Below are 25336 nucleotides of genomic sequence, written 5' to 3'. Positions count from 1 at the left end.
AAGTGTAACTAGCACTTGCAGAGATACTGAAAAGACATAAGCGCATATTAGGATAAGTGAAGGTTATTAAAGTTAAGCAGTCCTGGAACCAGAGATGCAAAATGAAAGCCATATTTCAGCAAGGTGGAAAAAAGTATTCAAACAGGATTTCTGCACATCTGGATCCCAGGTACATCATGTACACATGTATGCATAGCTGATGCCTATAGAGATCTAAACACTATCACAAACAAACAGTTAAATAATACATGAATATTTAGATGTGTCAGTTTATTTTGAAGCAATCCATGAAATATGATGCTAAAATATTTATTTTAAAAAAAATAACACATTTGTTGCCTGACTGTTTAAATTATTTCATGGTTCATTGCTGAAGTATTGAGGGCAAATGTTCAATAAACAAGTTGTGGAATATTTATAAGTGATCATAATAAAAACACAATTGTCTCCATCCTGTTGTCGAATATCATAAAATATCACTTGTGGTATGAGCCAAAGTGACAATAGGCTAATATTTTCCAGTGGACTTTAATTTAATCACGATTCAAGTATTATTTTAAAATGTACACTTTTATTGACTTGTACAATTAATAATAAATTACGCTTGTATAATCAATACATTTTGAAATATTGAATGAATTTATTACAGTTGGCTTGTGGCATTTTTGACCCTCATACAATACACAGAGAACAAATTAACTAAATAAATATCAAAATAATTTTAATGGATCTTAAAATATAACACTTTAAAATTAAAAAATTTCATAATTAAACCATTATGTTTTTAATTAAACCATTATGTTTTAAATAATCCATGATACATTTATTTATCATCTGTATATCCAATTTAATTTTAATTATATAATTTCAATATTTATTCATGTCACTCATTGCGATCCACTCAGGTCAATATCAGGTGTTTGTGATATAAATGCATGCATTTTGTTTTCTTAAAACCAATCAAGAAATCAACTCTACTTAAAATTATAACAGACTCAAATAACTGTTTTTAATGGAAATATTAAAAACTCAAACTGTGGAGGCATTTTAAGTGATAAGATTGTGATTCTGAACCCTGTATTTTCAATGCAGTACATTGTAGTAGTTAAGATGTTTGTTAAAAACAGCATGCACAGTGTTGAAGGCATTACTTCAAATCATCCTACATCAATTTTTTTATTCTGATAGTGAACAGGCAAATTGTGAGGCATCTTAAGGGCATTTTAACAGAAAAGTGCTGTAAAAGTGCAGTAAAATCTATTTATTTCTGAGGTACCTAAACTGTAGTTTAATATACACATCTTATTCTCACTTAACAAACAAGTCATTTTCAAAACCAGTGCAGCAGTTTGTATCCAGTTTCCTAAAATCTGTTGCTTGCTATTAAAGCTTTATGTTAGCGCACTCCAAATGTCTTGTGAAAGTCATGATCAACTTCTTCAAAACACTAACCAGCAGCAGCTATCTGTGATGAGTTATTGCTTCAGAATCAAGAAAAAAGCCTAACAGATGGCACAGTGGAAAGAATGAATGGATGAGTTGATGATTTCAGAGTGTTCCAGTCTTTCCAGTCCACCATTTCCTGGTAGAAAGCAGGTGCAGAAAGGGGAGCTACTGCAGATAGCGGTAGACTTTGTAGCAGTGGTTGCCAGAATCTGCGACCACCACATGTCCGTCAGAGGTGAGTGCCAGTCCCTGTGGGCCATACAGTGGGTCTGCCAACGTGTTGATGTAGGAGAGGAAGGAACCGCTGGCATCAAACACCTGCGAAAGAAATGCAGCATCAGCAAGTCCATTCATGACTTACATCATGTTTAGAACCATTTTGCTGGTTGACTATTTTTTTTAGAAACAAGCAAACAATCTTCTGATTCAACCCTGCTTTTTCTTTTTCAGTGAGAATGACATTACCCTACAGATGCATTCAAACTGAGGAAAATTATTATTTACATTCGAGTGAGGGTTTCACATCCTTTAATTTGTATTTTCTTTATTTTGTGTGCGTGTTATATTATTGTCTGAGGGTAAATGTGGTTCAGTTTTGTCATTTTAAGTTTAAACAATAAAATATTAAAATAATGAAAAAACATCGGGTTTGACGATTATTTGTTTAAAAAACAATGAATGAAATCAGATTTTAGTGTATTTAGGTGAGTTTTGGTGCGTTGGAGTTTATTATTGTCCACAGAAAAAGTTGGCATAGCTGCCACACATTTTCACGGTGTGAAGGAAAAATTTAGTAGACAAGTTTAAATAAATTTGAATGTACACTTTATGATGTTTTTATTAAAGATTTGCACTCAGTTGCAGCTCAACAGAATGTATGCTTTTCTGACCCTCCTCAAATAAGTGAAGACCAGGGTGTTCAGCAGTTAGAAATGTGAGACATGGCTAAGGTGATAAGCGTAGATTGTAGAAATTCAGTTTCTAGTATCTGTTTAGCCATCAGCAGAGAGGCCTTTTTGGAAAAACGCCTTACGTTGAGCTGTGAATGTGTATGCAACTCTGCTCCACTGGAACTTACAGATAAGTAACGTATAGATTTTTACCTGATACTTGAGCCAGGGGGTGTGACTAAGTAATGTGTGATGTATCCTATGTAAATGAGGGGACGTTCAGCCCCAAGTCAGAACTCATCCGATTCTCACTGAGATGTGAGCTTTGTATGTTTTCTCCATTTGCAAATGTTAATTAAAGCTGTGTTTGTTCTCTTTTAAAGCTGAAGTTTGGTCTCGAATTTTGTGCAACTTAACAACGGCAGGTCAAAAGTTATGTATATGTACGCACATTTTCACGCCACGTTCATTTTTATACACGTTGACTTGTGCGTAAAATATGGCACCACACTTCTTTTGTGCGTATGCACGCTTTATACATGAGGCCCCAGAAGAGGCATTACTTATTAGATCACTACACTTCTTGTTCCAAGGATTTAACTTTATCATTAATTTTTCCCCAAGTCAATTAGAACACTGATTTTTAAACCTGCTAGCTTCCAACAGACAAAATATCAATGGAATACACTGTAGACCCTCCCCTTGAACTGCCACCTTATCATGGCGGAGTGGTTTCAGGTGAATCGCTCCTGTCCGGAGCATCCCGCCGACTAAGAGCCGCAGAAGCGCAGCCTCATTTCAGCAGTTCATCGCCGATGATCCTAGGAGCTATGCTGTCTGGGGCTTTATGCCCCTGGTAGAGACAAGGCAGACAGGTTCTAGGTGAGGGACCAGACAAAGTGCAGCCTGAAGACCCCTTATGGATGAGAACTTTGGATTTGGTGTTCCCTTGCCCGGATGTGGGTCACCGGGGCCCCACTCTGGAGCCAGGCCTGGAGGGGGGCACGATGGTGGCCAGGCTTTTACTCAAGGAGCCTGGCCGGGAGTCCTCGGGGGGACAGGGGGGAGGGGTACTGGAGAGTGCCCCTCCTGGACTTCACCGCTCAAGTGGTCAGTGACAGTGAGACCTGGAGAGGCGTGGTAGCGAATAACGCCCCCCCCAATCTGAACTCAAGTGGTGTTCTGTTGTTGGACTTCTGTGTTCATCACGGATTGTCCATAACAAACACCATGTTCAGGCATAAGGGTGTCCATATATGCATATGGGTGTCCATATGCTGCAGGGTACCCTAAGCAGCAGTTCGATGATCGACTTTGTCATCGTTTCGTCGGATCTGCGGTCGCATGTCTTGGACAGTCGGGTGAAGAGAGGTGCAGAGCTGTCCACTGACCACTACCTCGTGGTGAGTTGGCTCCGGTGGTGGGGGAGGATGCCGGTCAGACCTGGCAAGCCCAAATGTGTTGTGAGGGTCTGCTGGGAACGTCTGGCGGAGTCCCCTGTGAGACAGCTCTTTAACTCCCATCTCCAGCAGAACTTTGAACACATTCCAGGGGAGGTAGGGGACATTGAGTCTGAGTGGACCATGTTCCGTGCCTCCATTGTCGATGTTGCTTATCGGAGCTGTGGCCGCAAGGTTGTCGGTGCTTGTCACGGCAGCAACCCTCGAACCCATTGGTGGACACCTTTGGTGAGGAATGCTGTCAGGCTGAAGAAGGAGTCCTATTGGTCCTATTTGGCCATGGAGAAAGACTTCCGCACAGCTACAAGGCAATTCTGGTCCACCATCCGGCATCTCAGGAGGGGAAAGAAGTGCTGCACCAACACTGTTTATAGTGGGGATGGTGTGCTGCTGACCTCAACTCAGGATGTTGTGGGCCGGTGGGGAGAATACTTTGAAGACTTCCTCAAACCCACCAACATGCCTTCTATTGAGGAAGCTTAGCCTGGGGACTCTGGGTCGGGCTCTCCAATCTCTGGGGACGAGGTCGCCGAGGTGGTTAAAAAGCTCCTCGGTGGCAGGGAAGTGGATGAAATTCGTCCTGGGTTCCTTGGCTGACACGACTCTGCAATATTGCATGGACATCCGGGGCAGTTCCCCTGGATTGGCAGACTGGGGTGGTGGTCCCCCCTGTTCAAAAAAGGGGACCGAAGGGTATGCTCCAATTACAGGGGGATCACACTCTTAAGCCTCCCTGGCAAGGTCTATTCAGGGTCCTGGAGAGGAGGATCAGTCGGATTCAGGAAGAGCAGTGTGGTTTTCGTCCTGGTCGTGGAACACTGGACCAGCTCTACACCCTCGCCAGGGTCCTGGAGGGTGCATGGGAGTTCGCCCAACCAGTCTACATGTGTTTTGTGGACTTGGAGAAGGCGTTCGACCGTGTCCCTCGGGGAGCCCTGTGGGGGGTTCTCCGGGAGTATGGGGTACCGGGCCCTTTGATACGGGCTGTCAGGTCCCTGTATGACCGTGTCAGAGTCTGGTCCGCATTGCCGGCAGTGAGTCTGGCTCGTTTCCGATGAGAGTTGGACTCCGCCAGGGCTGCCTTTTGTCACCGATTCTGTTCATCACTTTCATGGACAGAATTTCTAGGCGCAGCCAAGGTGTTGAGGGGATCCGATTTGGTGGCCTTAGGACCTCATCTCTGCTTTTTGCAGACGATGTGGTCCTACTGGCTTCATCAGGTCATGATCTACAGCTCTCGCTGGAGCGGTTCGCAGCCGAGTGTGAAGTGGCCAGGATGAAAATCAGTGCCTCCAAATCCGAGGCCATGGTCTTGAGCCGGAAAAAGGTAGAGTGCCTTCTCCGGGTCAGGGGATGAGGGGAGATGTCCTGCTCCAAGTGGAGGAGTTTAAGTATCTCTGGATCTTGTTCACGAATGAGGGAAGAAGGGAGCAGGAGATCGACAGGTGGATTGGCACAGAGTCTGCAGTGAAGCGGGTGCTGTACCAGTCCGTTGTGGTGAAGAGAAAGTTGAGTCAAAAAGCGAAGCTCTCGATTTACCGGTCGATCTAACTTTCTGCCCTCATCTATGGTCATGAGTTTTGGGTCATGACCGAAAGAATGAGGTCGAGGATACAAGCGGCCGAAATGGGTTTTCTCCGCAGGGTGTCTGGGCTCTCCCTTAGAGATAGGGTGAGAAGCTCGGTCATCTGGGAGGGACTCAGAGTAGAACTGCTGCTCCTTCACATCGAGAGGAGCAAGTTGAGGTGGCTTGGGCATCTGGTCAGGATGCCTCCTGGATAGCTCCCTGGTGAGGTGTTCCGGGCACGTCCCATAGGGAGGAGGCCCAATGGAAGACCCAGGACATGCTGGAGGGACTATGTTTCTCGGCTGGCCTGGGAACGCCTCGGGATTCCCCTGGAGGAGCTGGAACAAGTGGGTGGGGAGAGGGAAGTCTGGGCCTCCCTTCTTAAGCTGCTACCCTGCGACCCGACCCCGGATAAGCGGAAGAAAATGAATGGATGGAAACTGTAGACCCTGACTACTAGTTAAGTATACAAGCATTACTACCAACTCAAACACAGAAGAACACAACAATGACACAAACAGCATCAGTAAGGAAAGTATTGCCTTCATCCATTTGTAAATATTATTTTACCTTTGTTTCTAACATTTATTGCATAAATATGCTTCATCTTTCTATCTTGTTATTTCGTTTCAATTTCCTAATATGGGAAAGACAAAGGAACACACCACTGAGAAAAAGCTACTTGTCTAAGCCTACTCATATTTACAGTCAAAGATGTATGGGAAACTGTGGAAAACATGGCTGAACGAGGACTCTAACTCATCCCGCCACCATGCACAGTGAGGAGGATGATACAAGAGGCATGAAAATCTTCATAGGTCACTGCCAAATCTCCAGAACAACAATATACCTGCAACCTGTTGTTTGGAACTGATGTCCAAACAAAGCCCCTTTCTGTTGTACCATGACATAGATCACATGACATGGAAAAAAAGGTCTAGCTTCTTATCAAAATGGGAAAGACAAGAGTTCATGACATTCCTTCTAGTGGAATGTGTGTTGATAAAAGTCAGGCTTTGGCTGCAAGAAAATAACTACTCATCTCAACTTGTTGATATACAACATAATTAAAAATGCTTAAAAGACATTCGGACATGTGGCAAACAGATCTGAATGAGGAAAAATATGAATTTGTTTTAATTCTTTCATACAGTCTTTTACATGGTCTTATTTACAGCTGTTGAGAGAGCTGTAAATAAGAAATCAAAATTCATTGTCCATTGTTTAAGAAGTTAAATGGTTTGCTGACCTGTATCCTGCTGTTGCCCCAGTCTGCTACAATGATATTCCCATTGACGTCCACCGCCACGCCAGTGGGGGCATTGAACTGGCCGTTACCTTCGCCGTTAGAACCAAACTTCAGCAGGAACTCCCCTTCTGTGTTAAAGACCTACATTTAACAAGAAACAGAATAAACATGGTCATTGACGTAACAAGTGTCATTAACGTATCTCATTAATCATGTGGCTTAATTCAGTACTGAAGAGATTTTTGCAGATAAAAATGAGTAATTTCTTTAAAACCCCTGAAAAGTGAAAAACCTTATTTTCCCCTTTACAGAGGCAGTATTATGTGTTTTCCAGGGATATAATGCTATTTTATTGTACAATCAAGTAAGTATGTCAATGCACTCACCTTTACTGAGTGGTTGTGAAAATCAGTCACAATGATTTCGTTGTTATTGTTGACAGCAGCAAAATGAGGGCCTGGAATACGTCAAATGAAACCAAACACAGAAATTCAGAAATTTGTCAAATTCAGATCACAAATGGAACAGAAGACATTTTCTTAAAAAGCAATCCTGCAAAACCAAAAGGAGTGACACATTGATAAAAGAAATGCATGTTATAAAAATATGAACTGTGGATAGTAACATTTTGACTGCAACTGGGTTAATAATGTCAGCTTTAAAAAAAAGTCACATTAACTGATGTGTCTATATGATCAGTTTGAAACTATGAGGGGCCGTTTAGGACAAAAACTGTGTTTTGTCTCACACAGTACTAAAGACTCACACACACACAAAGTATTAAAATTGCACATACACACTACTAAAATATCACACATGCACACAATTTTTCTTTCTCACACGCATACATAAAAGACTAAGATTGCACATATAAACTAATAAAACATTGCACGCGCATGCATTTTTCTTTCTCGCACACACAAGACTAAAATTGCACACATACACTACTAAAATATCACACACACACAGACACAAAGCATACAGACATACTATTCTGAATGATAGGTCGACAATGTATGCGAGTGTGAACTAACAGTAGGCTGGATGAATGAATGAATGAATGAATGAATGAATGAATGAATGAATGAATGAATGAATGAATGAATGAATGAATGGGGATGAGATTTGTATTTGTCTTGTTTGAGAGACTCGAATTGTTTGTATGTGTGAGAGTTGTCACGGAAGAGGCGGGGCATAATTTGGAGATCAGATCGCGCATGTGTTGATACCACAGTGAAGTCAGCTTCAAGTTAACCTGGATATTTGCACTCCACGGTGTAAGTGTGATGGATTGGAATGTGGTTATTTCAGAGGCTGGCTAGTCTGATTTGGCTGAAGCAGTGGTCAAATCCAACCAGCAGGGGGAGTCTAGCGCTTGCGCTAGCTATAGTGAAGAGCACCGGAACTTCCTCCTTAGTTAATAATAACCGTTGGAGCAGAAGCACCGTGTCCAGCTCTTTTATTAAAACACTCCCCTTCTTCAGGTATGAGTATATATATATATATATATATATACACACCTGTATATTGTAAATGAGTTTATTGACTTTCAGAAAGCTGTGAGTTCTTTTGGCACTCCGAATGTTAAATTCTGTTGTTAGCTCCGTTGTTAGTGCTGTTGCTAACATACTGCTATTAAATCGAGTTAATAATAACCGTTGGAGCAGAAGCACCGTGTCCAGCTCTTTTATTAAAACACTCCCCTTCTTCAGGGCATTTACATAAGCGGCGTTTAGCTCAAGGTTAATCCGATTTATGAAGGCTAATTTCGGTCAGCCATTCTCTACCGCTCCCTTCTCAAGCGCTTGGAGGTTCACTTAGGGCTCTAACGCCGGTTACTCCAACCTTGAGCTAAACGCTGCTTACACTGTGGAGTGCCAATATCCAATATGCAACTTGAAGCTGACTTCACTGTGGTTTCAACACATGCGCGATCTGATCTCCAAATTATGCCCCGCCTCTTCCGTGACAACTCTCACACATACAAACAATTCGAGTCTCTCAAACAAGACAAATACAAATCTCATCCCCATTCATTCATTCATTCATCCAGCCTACTGTTAGTTCACACTCACATACATTTTCAACCTATAATTCAGAATAGTATGTCTGTAGGGGTGCGTTCGTGTGTGTGTGTAATATTTTAGTAGTGTATATGTGCAATTTTAGCCTTGTGTGTGTGCGAGAGAGAAAATAAAATGCATGCACGTGCAATATTTTATTAGTTTATATGTGCAATCTTAGTCTTTTATATAAGCGTGTGAGAAAAAAAATTGTGATATTTCAATGGTGAATATGCGCAATTTTACTATTTTGTGTGTGTGAGAGAAAAATTGCATGCATGTGTGATATTTTAATAGTGTATATGTGCAATTTTAGTATTTTGTGTGTGTGTATGAGTCTTTAGTAGTGTGTGAGAGACAAAACATAGTTTTTGTCCTAAACAGCCCCTCATATGACAGCAAGTGGATGACTTCTGAATATTTTGGCACACATGCAGCTTTCCACATCCATCTCAAAGTTCTATCTTTGGGAATACCTGCAAACTGCCTGTCGCCGTTGCCACGGTTACCAAACTTGGTGACCAGCTTGCCATTGGCCTGGAAGATGAAAACGCAGCAGGCCTTATTATCGACCACAATGACGTGTCCGTTCCTGTCCACTGCAACGCCTTTAGGTCCCATCAGCTTCCCTGAGCCCACTTTGTTCTACAGAAAGGAGACACTTCAGGCTTCTGCTATGCAAAAACTGAAACAGCTTCACTTCTATCATGAGCAGAAATTGATCATTTCTAAATACTGCAGAGAACCAGTATTTTTATTGTCAGATAAATGTGCAGAAAATTGAAAAGATTCTAGAATTATAAACATTATTTTTTAGTGCTTAGTGATGTTAAACCAGTGACATGCGGTCAGGGGAGGCAAGTGAGGCAGAGCTTCACCTGTCATAATGGAAAAATATGACAAAATATTTTATATTGCTATGTTCAGCCTGTGGTTTGTACTGTAAAGTATTTATTTTTTATTTAGCTTAACCATTTCTGATTATTTTTTCTCTTCAAAATTGCAGAATTTTCGCGTTATCCCATTCAAATGCTGGGAAGCGAAGCTGGTGAGGCAGCAGCGAGCTGAGCCTCACCTGGGATTGATCAACCTCTCGCTAAATGGCATTTTATGAGAGCATGTTCCTCCTGTCTGTGCGTCGCCAGTAAAATGGCTAATAAACATTTAATATATGAACTGAATTTCCATAATTTAGCTTATGTATATAATGTACAGTGTTTTTTGTCATCAACTGTGTGTGTAACGTGTTCCGTGTGCTGAGGAGCGATCAGAAAGGCAGAGAACAGATTCGAGGTGAGGCAGGCAGTTCTCCTGCCTCATGGCAGGGGGCGCTCATGATCCCTGACATTGTGACTCCACAACTGCAGAGTAAGAGACAGTAACAGCGAGCTAGCCATACAGTAAAGTCAAGTGCACCGACATATTTATAGTTTTTTCCTCATATCACAGCAATCACTTATTAATAACCGCAAAATAAACATTAAGCTGAAAACCATGCTACTTCAACAGTCTGAATGCTCTGCTCTTTGTGTGGGAAATATTTAGTGTTTTTTTTAGGGGCGTTATTGTCAGTTGCTATGGGAACGAGTCTGTGTGTAGCCTGGCCAATGCAGAGAGGGAGAAAGACGTGGTTTTGAGTTGTACTTTAACGGTTTTTCCTTTGCTGTGAAACATAGCGCGAAATTAATAATATCTAAATTTCCAAATTTTATTGAGTTAACAGAATTATTCTACCGCGGCAGCGTGGCTATGGAGTGTTGTCCGCACCCGCGAAATTTCCTTATGTAAACAATAACATGCAGGCGGTCTATATTTGTATATCTGATTATAATTAAGTCAGTGCCTCACCAGCATTGCACCTCACCACACGTCCCTGTGTTAAACAGCGTATCTGTCTGCAGATCTCAACCATACGGACTGTCATAAAAATGGTGGTTAAAGTGTTTTATCTGACTAATACCTGAACAAAGACAAAAATACAAAAAACTTACCTTAAACTTGCCTTCATTTGAAAAGATGCTGACCCATTTGTTGTCATAGTCTGCAATGATGATGTCACCACTGGGGTGGACGGCCACACCCGTCGGCCGCTGCATCTGACCTGGAGACCTGCCACGGATGCCAAAACGACTTCTGAACTGGCCGTCATTAGAAAATATCTGCAGAGAGTAAAACACAGCCAAAAAAAATCTCAGAGTCAAACAAGATGTTCTACTGAGTAACAATCTATTTAATCTACATTCAAGCTTAAAAAAATCCATCAACATCTTCAGAAAACATTCATATTAATAAAACATTTAATATTATTTTTACCTGAACACATTGGTTGTTGCTGTCTGCTATTAGGACTTTTCCCTGAGAGGAGGCAGCCACTCCCTGCAGATTTGTGAACTCCCCTTTATTTCTTCCTTTGGTGCCTAAAAGAAAAAATAGTTCTGCCATAATATATCAGACTCGCAACAATATTCCATTTACAATGTCTTGAAACAGAAAAGGATGGTAAGACTGAGTTTGTTTCTGAACATTTTTATATAATCTCTTTTTTTACCTTAAAGGTGCAGTATATAACTTTAAAAAAAGTTTAGTTTTTCTTGGTACATATTTATTGACACTGTCACTATTTATATTTTTATTGTGACAGGATGTCATGAGACAAGAAAAACAACAACAACAAAAAAAAACACCCAATCTGCCTTCTTTAGAAACAACAAATCAGAGCCAGGAGGTGGGTCTTAGCGCTGCCAATCACAGTCTTGTGTGCGACTCCTCATCTTCCCTCAGTACAACCCCCTCTGCTATATAAGTACTGCAATAATAGAATCACCCATATATACAGTACAGACCAAAAGTTTGGACACACATTCTCATTGAATTCAATGAGAAAGTGTGTCCAAACTTTTGGTCTGTACTGTATATGGGGGTGGGCAGACATGTATGTATGCATGTATACATAGCCTTTCTGAAACTCTGTCTTCAGGAAATCATCATAACATTGCTCCTCTATTAACCCTTTAGCAACATTTTTAGCGTTGCTCTGATAAGTAACTCCTATAATGAGTTCCATCTGGTGTTTGTTCATTTCCACTAGCTAGTCTGAATTAGGCGAGTGTGGGAGTCATGCAGGAGGGATGCTCAGTGAGGGAGAGGCTCTGCTTGGAGACTGCAGCTCTGAGCAGGAGCTTCATCCTCAAAGGTGGCGATAGGTCCAAGCAGGCATTTTGCACAGCTGAATGGTTGCCATGAAGATGAAAGTATTTCTCAAAAATGCATGAAACAATCAAAGCAACACTTCAGGTATGTTTTTGATGAGGGAATAGTACTAACATGATGAAATGCTCAAAAGTTTATTTTACATAATACTGCCACTAAGCAAAGTATACAGAGAACTTGGATGAGTCAAGACTTTTGCACAGTACCACATTTTCATTTGTGCATGTTAAAATTAAATTATTTTAGCTATGCATTGCTGTGCTGACTACATCCCAAAGTCTTCTTGCAGCAGTGGGGCAACACTTTGCACCTGGAACTTAGGAAGCACCCTCCCTTTTCCCCTCACACCCTCCTCACCTATCCGAAAGATGAGGTCATCCTCGATGGGATTCTCTTTCCTCCTTCCTGTGCTGTACATGCTCGCCGGCCTCTTGATTGCTTTCTGCTTGACGTGTCCACTACCCGGAGACTTCAGCCTCTTTTTGGTGCCATCTGTATTTGGGGAGTGGATGGTGGCCTTTATTTTGAAGGGACTTCCTCTGATGTGCTGGTTGTACAGGCGCAGGGATAGGTACAGAAAGCCTTCTTTGGGAGCAGTGAACAGGTACTCATACGTGCCATTCTTGTTGTCCAGTATTTCCCCGTCGACTTTGCTCCCGTCAGGGGAAGAGATGTCAGCAGCGATGACTGCATTACCCATCTTGCACAGCTCTCCATCTTTGTCCTTGGTAGTTATGGTGACAGCCGTGGGCACGCCCACCATGCAGTGCCGCAGTCCTTCACCTGTCACCACGGTTTCTGATGCGACAGCATTTGTAGTTACCACGGTACCCAAATTGTGGATGGATTTCTTTAATCCATCAGTCTCCACGAGAAAGTCCAGCTGGCAGTTCTCCCCTGGCTGCAGAGGAAGCTCCTGATTGGCCAGCTCCACGAGGCGCTCGCCCATCTGCTTCTTGACCAGCAGCACCTCAGCCTCGGTGCCGTGGCTCAGGGCCTGCTCCGTGAAGTTACAGCTGCTGTTGATGCCCTCCTGGCCCTGCAGCAGTGTGTCCAGCTGGGCCTGAAGAACCTACATATGGAGACATTAGCAGGCAGCAGAGGGACACTGGATAAAATGACCCCTGTAGTTTTAAAAATGAAAACAATCTGAAACCAATATTATTTTGAAACCTATATGGGAAACAAATGAAAGTAGTTGTGTTTTTTTTTCAGACAAATCCAAATGATATCTTAATGCAGACATGATGACAATTCATGGTGTCAATACTCTTCTTTACCAGTATGGGGGAATTTTTCTGCCATAATCCTAGAGCACACATGTTCAGTATGAAAGCAGGACTTTATGTCTTTCTTCTCAAAACTTGTAATGACTGCACTCAAAACTTCTCTTTGCGCTTAGCTTCTGCATGGAGATACACAGCGTTGTATGATTATTATTCTCATTTTAATAGATGACAGTAAACAAGTGAGATGGTAAAATTTTCCTTTTTAATTCAGTTGCATAATAATTCTGTACACTAATAGTTGCCCATTTATCGTGCACACAGATATTGTCATAAGACAGCCAAAATCTCACTTTTACTTTTTTAAACATACAGGTTTGAGAGGCTTTTTGACCAAGAATGCTATAGTTGTTCAAAAATAAAATGGATTCCCGAAACTACAACTTGCATAATAATTCTGCATGCAGTGTATCTTTCCAACTGCTACTCCCACATTATGAGCTGACATTTTTTTTTTTTGCAACTACTAGATGCCCTTTCATTTCAGCAGTTTCTCCACCTGAGCTGTGAATCTCTTTGCTCCTCCAAATGATGCTTGCATGGTCCTCTAATCTGTGCTCTCCTTAATTTCTGGAAAAGGTTTATAACATAACGCTGCTTTGCACTTCTCAACTTCCTTCCTGACCTGTCTGAGTTCCTTGATATTCATGATGCTGTTTGTTCTCTAACAAACCTCTACAGATTTCCTGCACCAGCTGGATTTCTAAAGGCAGTTGGTTGGACTGGATTTCACTTTGAAGTATCATAGTAGAGGGGCCACTACAAATTTACACCTGACTTTTCAGGTTACGAGTACTACTACTTTGTTTTAATCCATCATACGAAAGAAAATTACAATAAAATGTGGTTGAATGACATTTGAGACTGTGATGTCACAAAATGTGTAAAGTTTATGGGGAAAGGAAATTTTTACTGTGCATCTGCTTCGAATTACTTTTGGAGCAATTTCAGTTGTCTGGAACATAAATCCCCTTCAACAAACTGAAAAATAAGAAACAATATGTTGTGTTGCCTTTCATGAAAACGTTGATTTGAAATAATTTCCAGTTTTTCCAGTTTTGTAGTGTCAGTTATTTCTTCTGTTTCAGTTTTCTTTCTCACTCTGAGTTGTTTACAAGAGCAGCACTACATATGTCAGTTAAAAAGGAAAGATGTGGTGTGTTGGCTCTTTGTTTATTTGACAAAGAAACATTACTGAATCATACAGCAACCTTGCATTTAATGCAGATCCCTTAAATATTAACTAAATAAGCAAGCAGTAAAATACTGACTATATGTCAACTAAATGTGGCTTGCTATAAGGTTTAACTTTAAAACTATTATGAAAGAGAACTCACAAAACTTGGTGAGCTGCTGGTGAACTGCCTCTTTGCTACTGGAATATCAATAAACTCACCGAGATCTGATCATCAAAGTCATCTTCTTTTCCAAAGCAAGATGCCATGAATGTTTTTTGATCTGAAAAGTTTCATCCAAAATCTCTCATCTGTCTACTAGAGAAAGTGAAAAACCCTCCATGCACAGAGCAGAGCAGGGATCGAGGGTAAAGTGTCTCCAGTGTGTAGAGCATAGCACAGAAGTATGGTACGCTCTCACTGCACATGACACACCCAGATCGACCCAGAAGAAAAATAAATTAAAAAACAAAACAAAGCACAGCTCACTGGCTCCATCTAGCCCCGGTGCCAGCCTCACAGAGAGTCACATGTTTTCCCTCAGGGATCAAGTATGTTGACTTCACACTAATCAGTGAATTATAAATCATTGACTGATGAACTCCAAGAGAGCAGGGCAGCTCGGCCTGATCTCCTAGCAGGTGACTGGATGTTAGGCCAATTGAAGTCCTAACAAACAGACTTCAGTTTGTCAGGGCTTCTGGGGAGGAAAGCATGCAGTCACTTATTTGATTCTTTGATATGTAAACATCATTGAAGTCTCCAATCACTAGAAATCATTTTGATAATTCATTAGGTAACAGCACTGAAGTGCTGCTCAGCAAAAATCTAACCTAGGAACACTGATAATGTCCCATAAAACAATAACATTAAACAAAACAAAGCTGTAAAATCATGATAACTAGAACATAATCAAAACATTGGGAGTAAGTCCTTATATCTAGTAATGAACCTGTTAAAATAAGTGTGTTTTTGATAGGAAATAAAGTGGCATTTCTCAGAAGATAATGAATCTTATAACAGGAAAAATAATTTTAAAAAAAACATTGATTTTATTGACATTTTATTAAAAATGTCAATAAAACGTAATATATGACACCCAGATCATGTGTCATCGGTTGTGTGTCAGAGATGATTTTATTGACATTTTATTAAAGATATTAATAAAAAGAGAAAAATCTTAATTGGCTTTACAGAAAACAAATTCCTTTTGCTTGTTTCCACTGATATTTTTATGATTCAAAACTGGTCACGATGAGCTCCAAGTATCTGCATCCAAGGAATGTCTCCTTTAAAACATTCATTTTATTTAACCTTTATTTTACCGGGAAAATTCTGACTAGAAATCTCTTTTGCAAGATTATCCCCTAATAGGGGCGTGCCGTGGTGGCGTAGGGGTTAGCGCGACCCACATTTGGAGGCCTCAAGTCCTCGACACAGCTATCGCGGGTTCGACTCCCGGACCTAGCGACGTTTACCGCATGTCTTCCCCCCTCTTCTTCCCCCTTTCCTGTCAGCCTACTTCATGAAAAAGGGACTCTAGAGCCTACAAAAAAAGACCCCCTGGAGGGGTTTAAAAAAAACAACAACAAAAAAAAAAACGATTATCCCCTAATAATAATAGTTATAGTTTAATAATAATATACGCCCAGTCAGAAGAAGCATTATGGTAAAAAAAATAATAAATTAACGAAAAAAACAACAAACAAACATGTAAACCGAAATCTTATAAGAACATCAATAATATTGAAATGAACTCTGTTTATTTCTATAACTTACTCACATATGTATTATTTTCTCAACAGTAGAGAAGTTTTGTGTCTCCAGATACATTTTTAGGAGCAAAGACAAAATCCATTGGAATGCAAATGGTTTCTGACCCCTGCAATACTAAATATGGAACACTGAATATCATTAAACAAAGTGAAAATGTCTAATTGCTGTTTTGTTAAGTTGAGTGCATGGAGGTTTAATTGTTCAGTGAATTGAAATAATAAATGAAAGAGTTTGACATATGACTGATGCAAAGTCAAGGAACCCAGAAAACACCAAAATTATCAGGTCCCTTATGAATGTTTAAACCTCCATCCTCACCTTCTGTTTGAGTGCATAGTTGACCTCCAGCTCCATGAGTAAAACACTCTTGCGAACATTGAGAGTCTTCTGCAGCTGATCAAAGGTTTTGTGGATGTCTTCTTCTATGGAGCTTTTCTGATTGGTCAGCTGTTGCAGGATTTCTGACAGCAACAGCAGAGCCGAGTCGATCTCTGGCAGCCTAGACCGAGACGGGTACATAATGCAGCCATTTATCAAAAACAGAAAGGAATGGAGGGCTTTCTCTAAATCCATCATGTTTAATAAGCTGAACAAGTTTACCTCTTCTTCACAGCATTCAGCTGGTCATGCAGTGAGGTCTTGTGCTGCTCCACCACATCTTTAAGAGGCACAGTTGGGTGCTCTCGATGTTCGCCACTTGTGCACTCTTGACACATGGCTGTCTCACATGGAGGACAGTAAAACTCCATCACCTAGAACACAAATAAAAGGTTTAGATCAATTCACTCCACCACATTTAGCAACAATGGTTACAGTTAGCGGTGCACTGACAGCAGTTTTCGATTTTTGTCGATTTTTAAAAAGCCTGACCTGCCGATTCTGATTTTAGCCAATACCATTTTTTTTTTTTGTCTGAAATGTCACTAAATATAGCAACAAAGTTGCTGAGTTGGCAACAGTGGGGTGATGATTGTTAACTGCAGATGTGCAGACATGACCTGGAGGGACGATCTGTCAGTTAAATCTAGCTCATAGAAGAGCAGAATAGGACAGTGACTGATTTTCAGACCTTTGTTGAGTTAGATATGATCTGTGGATAAAATCCACAATTCACATGCAAATATCGGCAGATCACCAATCTCCCAAAATGAAGAAAATCAGGGTCGATTTATCAGTGTACCACTAGCTACAGCTCAATTTTTGAGTCCATAAGTCTTGATTTTGAATAAAACCCTTCCTGTGTGCTGTTTTCAGACTAGATCTCACTGAGCTATTAATAACTATTAACTACTAACTATTATACAGATACAGGGTTATGTCTGATAGCTATACTGACTATATTCAGAATCGACCACTATTTTATCTTCTTCCAAACAAACCCCCCAAAAGAAACAAAACAAAAAACACCCCAGATGTTAAATGGTTTATTGGGGGATTAAAAATATAAGAAACTGAACTGAATTCTAATGGTGAAATCCATTTCACCAGAAAAATGGAGACACAACAGTGATTAAAGAGACTGGTTGAATTGGAAGCATCTCCTACACTTCCGCCATGGTTGGGGCAGGAGAGCAGTTGACCCGTTGCCACGGTGGTGATGTTGCTGAGGGTGGTGGCCTCCTGGCTGCAGGTATCTGGCCTGTGCTGCAGCACGTCCATCAGGTTGGTGATGAAGAAGTTGTTCTGCAGTGCGGCCACCCCCCTCTCTGGGAGGATTGATGTCTGACGGCACACGGGACACGACAGGGTGAGGCTGTGGGCCGGGATGTAATTCTGCAAGCACCTGGAGTTGGAGTTGATGGAAGACAAAAAACAAAACAAAATGATACTCAGTCAGCTGCATTTCAGTTGACTTTGTTAAAAGTCACCAAATTGTGACAGCAGAATATGAGACAGATAATCTGTGAAAAGGTCAATATCCTCCACCTCCTCTCAGTGCTACTATAATCATCTGAAGAAATACAGCGATCTAGGTTAAAAACAACTAATCAAAATCAGGAGGAGGGTTTTAGTGCCATCAATCATCCTAATGTACTTGCTGCTAAGTGTGCTAATAGCGGAGGAACAACTCACTGTTACAGAAAAACTGTTTATCCTCTGTCATCAGTTTCCATGCATGTTGCAATTCCAGAGGGAAATTAAATAAATAAGAAAGCAGCAGAAAAGACTACCACATGATATACTAGTATAGCAAGCTGTCATGCTTTTGAACGCCTAAACATAAAACATAAACTATAAGGACTGTACTCCCCTATCCTCTCATACAACAATAACACATGGACTATCCTCACACACACACACATCACGGACTGTTTTCTTCACACACACATACAACCTGTAAATTTGATCTGCCATTATTTATCTATAATCCATTCCCTAACATTCTTATATATTCTGTATAATCTGTGCATATAGCTCCCATATTTATATTTATACACAATATCTATATCTCTTGCTATAACCCCTTATAGTCCATACATACATAGTCTTGTACATCCGTAAATAAATATTTATATCTCGTAGAGCACTTCTGGATAGATGCAAACTACATCTCCTTGCTTGTACTTGTGACAGTACAATGACAATAAAGTTCTATTCTATTCTATTCTATTCTATTCTATTCTATTCTATTCTATTCTATTCTATTCTATTCTATTCTATATTGTTAAATGAAACCTGATTTTGCAGAAGCATTCAGAGCAAAGAGAACAGATATGCAACATTAACAATCTGTCTATTGTAGTGGTGCCCAAAGTGGGTCGTCGAGGGCCGACATGCATGTTCCTGCATGTTCTAGTTCTCCTCAGCAGCAACAACCTCCTCCGCATGTCAATGTTCTTCTTAGTCCTTCTAATGAGACATCATTTGATCCAGGTGTGTTAAACCAGGGAGAGAACTAAAACATGCAGGATGCCGGTCCTCAAGGACCCACTTTGGGCACCACTGGTCTATTGTTATAGAAACAGAAGCTTTGTTGGGAACCGGGGTTTTGATCTTCTTTGTGGGTTTTTTCTCTGTTTGCCTGCTGCATCATCCTTCATCCACCAGATGGTGTTACAGGCTGCACTCCTGGAGGGGTGTGCCCGCTGACTCTGCCAGTGCACCTGTGATTCATCATCCAATCATCCTGGAGCTTAAGAGGAGCAGACTGCCAGCACCTCATCGCCTGAGTGTTTGCCAGTAATGGTACTCTGAGCCTCCCTGAGATAGCTCTGTGTTTTCCTGAGAAGTTACTCTTAGTAATCAACTCTTATTGCCTCTTTCTCTCTCAGGTGTTTCCTCGCAACGCTGTTTAATATTCCCTGTGAAGCCTTAGTTCTGGCTTTCTGGATGTTCTCCCTTGTGACGCCGTGGATCATTACCCACTGGTTGCCTGAGTCTCATCTTCGCCTCTTCAGATTGACCATAAACCCTTCCTGGATTTCCCAGCTGGCAGTCAAACCGTTCCTCTGTTTTCCTCCACGCCTGAACTTACCTGTCTGCTGCAGCCTCCACATCATCACCAGGGACAAACTCAGCCAAGCCCATTCTCTGAAACCTCAAAGACACCCACAAAGGAACCAAAACCACAAACCTGCAGTTTCCCCTCTTCTGGGTGGAAATAATCATAATGTCAAGTAAGATCAATCTAATTACTCTCAAAGTTCCCATTTCTGAAAACCACAAACTCCCCATTTCCCTTTGCTGTTCTTTAGTGTGCAGACAACTCCGTGAGCCTGCCTCAAGGATCAGATCCACTCAACCAATCTTTTCATATTGTTTAACTAAACTTTATTTATCTAATTCCTGTTCTCCTGGTGATGTTCTGCATGTGGGTTAATAAGCTGGAACCCAACATGACAAGTATATTAACAATGATGACCAACACACCAAACACAACAGCAACACATCTTCACTCATGAGAACATACCCTTTCTATATTTAAAACCATTCTTTCCTTCACCAAAGACAAAGAGCAAAGAAAAAGTAGCTACACAGAATACTGGGTGTTCCTGTACTGTATGCTGGTTAGCACCTCAGGCTCTCCTCTCACCTCTCACAGAAGGTGTGCAGACAGGGTAGTACTTTGGGATTCTGGTAGCGGTCCAGACATATGCTGCAGATCAGGAACTGCTTGTCAATTTGGCAGACAACAGGACTGGGAATAGTGGAGCTTTCCGTGGCCATCCTAAAGCTCTGACATAGGAGTCCTTCTTCCTCTTATGCTGGACCCTGAAGAGTGACAAAACAAGCCAACCAAGCTGAGGAAACTGACCAAAAACAGTAATATCAAAATGTTTGGATGATTAAGATGAAATTTTCTTTGTCCATTTTCTCTTCTAATTTTGTGAATGTTTGCAGTGCTGGGAGACCATTGAAATACAGAAATCATATTTCTGAATAATCCCTGGAACTGATACAGTTAAATGACACGACAATGTTTTAAACAACGTACGGTGTTTATTGAAGGATTTTCAATCACACCTGGATAATCTCAAATCAGTATCAGTAGGAAGCTAGATTTACTAGACCCTACCTTGTTATATTGACAAGCTAGCAGGATTTAAGAAGATAGTTGGAATTTATTGATTGAGAGGAAAATACAGTAAGGTTAGAATCAAATTGATATCTAAAGCAAAAATAAATAAACAAACATTATTTTTGAAGGAAGCAAAAAGCTCCTCTAAACATAAAGTCTGTATGACTTTTTACAGTTTAAGTAAAATGACTCATCACATTGATTAAAGTAAATTTAATCAAACCCCTTATTTAAAAGAAATCCAACTAAACATCTTCTGACCACAAAATAGTGTTTCTTTCCTTTTTAATTTACTTTAAAAACACAATGCTTCAAGCAACATAAGGCTGAAAATAAAAAAGGCTTATTCCTTGTGACCTTATTGTGAGCCTCAATCCGCATGTTGGGAAATGTGCAGGAAGTGCTTAATGTTTGATAAGAAGGTCTTTTCGGTGATAAATATTTAAATAGGAAGTAAAGCACTTGCATGAAATGGAAAAGAGCATTCTTCATAATGTATACACCAATTCTGTGTTGTTACTCTGCAGCTTTTTCTTCATCATTCTGTAATAAACCTGTAACCAAATCTGGCAGCAACAGACACAGAAAGTGTGTCACAGCTTTCTTTGTCTCCTCACATTCAACACAGGCTCAAAAACAGGCCATCTCTGCTGCTGGAAGGGAAGTCTTTTCTGAGTTCACATCCTCCTCCCCAGCCCACTTTTTTCAGGCTTTTATGATTTTTTTCCTCTCTTAAAGCAGTTTTATCAACCAAAGAGCAAGTAATATTTCAAAGTGGTGGTAATGGAATGAATCCGATGCTACTACACAGATCAAATAGCTAGTATTTCAGCACAAACATAATCACAATAAAAGCTTAGTTACAACACAATCAAATCTATAGGAAGATTTGAATGAAGCTATCCAAAGCTCAGACTAGATCCTTAACTTACCATCTCCACAGAGCAGATGAACTGGGCATCAAACACAGCGGTGATTAGTAAAACTCCTAAATCCTGCAGACAGCCACAACACTAGCAGTGCTATGCTGACAGAGCGCTCTTATGTAAGCAGAACTGCTTCAGCAGAGCGGAATAATTCCTGCTGGATGTAGTTACCCTCATCTATCACACAGACAGGAACGGAAGGATTCATCTGCACACTTCAGCACAGGATGGGACAACAGCAAGGCTCTGGTATGATCAACAGGCATTGATCTCTGCAGGTCCAAACACTGCTTCCACATTAGCAAAGTAAAACATTGAATAACTGTAAACATACCTTTAGTTCATCTTAATCGACATACCACCACCCTCCTACCATCAGTGATCTATTTATAAGAGGATAGGAGGACAGAATGTGACATCATCACGGTTTCTTCATGTGTTTATGGGAGCAAAGTTGAGAAGCGGAGCTGGTGCCAGACTGCATTTCAGTTTTATATCATTTTTTCCTCTCCTGTTTTCTTCTTCTCCCTCTCCTCCCTCTCTCTTCCATTCATCTCCTTCCTTTTCTTCCGCCTGCAGAAACTGCTGCCTCACAGCAGCGTGGCGCAGCGACAGCATGCAGTATGTGAGCGAGTATTGGCTGACTGCTTGTGATATAACAAATAGAGACAGGAGAGATGGAAAGAAAACGGTTCCCTCATGGCCAATAACAAAGGACTTTCTGGTAACATGTGGGTGTGTGTCTGGCTGCTGAGTCACAGAGCAAACAGAAACAGAAAAAAGAAAAGGTGAAAGGCCAGACATCAAATGTGCCATGAGAACAGAGAATGTACTAAAGGAAGAGACGGATCAGATGGGTCACAGGTGATGATGATATGGTGATCACCATAACTGCATGAAGTTATGGTGAAGGTGTTGAAAAGAAGACAGATTGTCACGCCTCTGATGCAGAAGGAGCAGTGTAGGTTTTGTTCTGGTGGAGGAATACAGATCCAGATTGTTCCTCTCAGATTTCCAGAGAGGATAATGGGATTTTTAGATGCTTTAAATGACCATCTATGTATGAATCTTGAGTTGATTTGGGTTTTTCTGGGATTGTAGTCTTGTTCTCTGTAGAAACTTTAGTGTAAGAGCTAGAAACTACCATAAGTTTCTAGCATTTACACTATAAACTTACGCTCATTTCTAGCCCCTGCTTGTAAGTTCATTCCTGGTACACAAAGTTCATAAGGTGATGGACACTATGTCCAGAAAGCCAACTGCCATGTTTTTTATTTTTGCATCTGAGATCATTGTCAGGTGAAGAAATTTTGAAGGAAAATTTGAGTGCAAAGTATGCAAGGAACTTCAGGAATAGATTTTAAGCATATTTTGTATATCTGTGACTAATCAAGCTAAAATCTGGAAAACAGGAAATTCTTCATTAGAAATAGTTCCCCTGCCTTCCACCCAATACACTCAATTAAGTGTGACAGCTCCACAGCTGTGTTCAGTGATCTCATCTCTGCCTTCTCGAAACACACTGAGCTCACTCAGAGGAGTGACACACAACAAAAAACAAAACTGGTCAAACAGCCCTGAAATGTGACATCAGTATAGAAGCAGCAACAGGCAATGGGATTAAAACAATTGTCTACAGTGGTTACTTTAACACTCAGATACCATTATTCTGATCAATTTGGGGAAAATAAGACAAAAAATGAAAACTATAACCTATAAAGCTCTCAGTAAGTAAAGTATTTCAAGCAAAAACTGTTCTATTGTTTTCTTTCTATGAAACTAAAGACAATACTATAGTAGTAGTAGAACTGCACTTCTCAAAACAGGCTCTTTGGTCTGCTTTGCTTTTGCATATGGGTTTGTGGTGCATTTCTATCCTGAAGATAAAGATATAAAACTTCATATATCTCACAACCAAGATATTACCATACATGGAAAAACCTTATAACAGAAAGTACAATGGTCACCGTAAGAAAGCTTACAGTATGAAATTATGCCACATAAGCTGATCAGTCCCAAAAATCATGAATGGGGCAAGGAGAGGCTAATGGAAACTACATTCTCTCTCCTAGAAAGCTTTTCAGAATGCTATAAAAGCATGTAAGGGCATTTCAGAGTTTGGAATTCTGCTTTTTTGTTTGTTTTATTTATTATTAATGTTTCAGCTTACGAAATGATTTCTGGTGCATCCCTTAACTCAATGGGTGAGCTATGAGATGGGTGTTGATCTCCATCATAAATAATTGTAATTTTAGTCATTAACATTTTGTTTAAATGCAGCTCATTTATGGATAGAGCTGCATTTTCAACAGCTATTTTCAACAAGCTATTATATTTTTAGAATCTAAACACAGGTCAAAGTCTAGGTTTAGACATCAGACATTTCACTAAGGTTCTCTTCAACTGCTTCAGAACATCTTTGCACCAATAATCTCTCAAGTCTTTTTTTCCACTGAATTCAGGGAGTTTACGTGGCAGTTGTGCTGCAGCCATACATTACAACATTATCATGCTAATCTTAAGCATCCAGTGGTAACAGGATGATGAGATTACAGTAGCAGAGCATGTCACCATTCAACTCTGTGTCCCACCTATGTATCTGAACCAACAGACCATAGATGAAATGTTGTGTTCAACCAGGTTTATAGGCTTTACATGTTGGACAAACTACAAAATTTCTGCTTTGCTGCGCAAGCATGGGGATTTCTATATTTGTCCTTCGTCTTTTAAGGTTTATTTTTTTAATTATTGTGCACATTTCAAAGAAAAGGGTAAGGGAAGTGAGTAAAATGGAAAACTCTGCATCAGAGCGCCAGGCCAGTATATGTACCAATCTTGCATTCTGCATGCTTGAGATAAGACCATGTTCTCTATCTCTGTGTCAGGGTGTATGTATGCAAGCTGCAGAACTCAAACTAAAGTGTACAGTTGTGCAGCTGTAAGGAAACTGGAAAGCATCCACGCTGCACATCTGTCAGTCTGAATCCAGTCAAGCTGAAAACATTGCAGTTCAATGTCAAAATTGAGTGAAACAGTGGCATCAGAAAACTGTTCCTGTTTTAGGGCTAATTAATTTTTACCCAGTTTGCATTGTAATAACTCCAGCTTGGATTTGATTCATGTTGTTTTCTACATAAAATACTTGAACAGACTTGTTTAATGCACAGCTCCTGAATCATCATTATGAATATAAGTTCAGCACAGATTAAAACAGTTCAAAGCACAATTTTGATTGTAAGTATTTCATACAGAATATTTTAATTGATTTAGATTACATGAACTAGCTTGAGCAGGAAGAACCGCAAACATTCAAAGGAAATGAGAAGACATGAGAGCATAAATGTGAGTTTCACTATGGGTACACCTGAGGCTGTTTAATCTGCAGCTGGAACTCAACTTTCAAGTATAACCCCAGAGAAGTCTTCCAGGGAATAACCTTTACTTTTTGAAGCATCTTTAAATAATAAGCCAAAAAACATCAATCAAACATTCAAGGCATTCATCATTCTCATAGTATATCCTCCCTTCCTTTGCTTATAAATCTTTTCCTCTTTCTTCCTCTTATCTTTCCATTTATAGCTGGGTTAACAATGGCTGTTATGCACTTACTTTAACTCCATGGCTGTTTTCTTTCTTCCTGTCTTGTTTTCTCAAAAGGAAAACAGAACGCTGCTCTCTGTCACCTAATCCTGCTCATGGTTGATATCTTGTGGTGTGCATAGTGGGACAGAGAGGGATCACTGCCCTAACCCTGGGCAGTTCCAATAAT

At 40.5% G+C, this 25336-nt stretch overlaps 1 protein-coding gene across 4 annotated transcripts; it reads right to left on the bottom strand.

Annotated features, from left to right (window-relative positions):
* Positions 1–1157: 1157 nt before the first annotated feature.
* Positions 1158–25336, bottom strand: LOC102218907 (tripartite motif-containing protein 2-like). Of its 4 annotated transcripts, none has more exons than XM_023334150.1 (12): positions 25177–25336; positions 20156–20334; positions 17668–17905; positions 16723–16874; positions 16441–16621; positions 12243–12957; positions 10989–11092; positions 10667–10834; positions 9152–9320; positions 6999–7069; positions 6613–6753; positions 1158–1764 (listed from the first exon to the last, which is right to left on the bottom strand). In XM_023334150.1, exons 2-12 carry the CDS (start codon positions 20287–20289, stop codon positions 1612–1614), a joined length of 2226 nt encoding a protein of 741 aa, XP_023189918.1. In that variant the 5' UTR covers positions 20290–20334; positions 25177–25336; the 3' UTR covers positions 1158–1611. The 4 variants fall into 4 exon arrangements, with proteins under 4 accessions (XP_023189918.1, XP_023189917.1, XP_023189919.1 ...); XM_023334149.1 differs by lacking the exon at positions 25177–25336 and adding an exon at positions 21902–22216; XM_023334151.1 differs by lacking the exon at positions 25177–25336 and adding an exon at positions 21574–21876.

This window comes from Xiphophorus maculatus, chromosome 5 (assembly GCF_002775205.1).
Source record: "Xiphophorus maculatus strain JP 163 A chromosome 5, X_maculatus-5.0-male, whole genome shotgun sequence".
Lineage (NCBI taxonomy): Eukaryota > Metazoa > Chordata > Actinopteri > Cyprinodontiformes > Poeciliidae > Xiphophorus > Xiphophorus maculatus.
The sequence above is the reverse complement of the archived record's forward strand: the minus strand, read 5'-3'. Positions and strand labels throughout refer to the sequence as shown.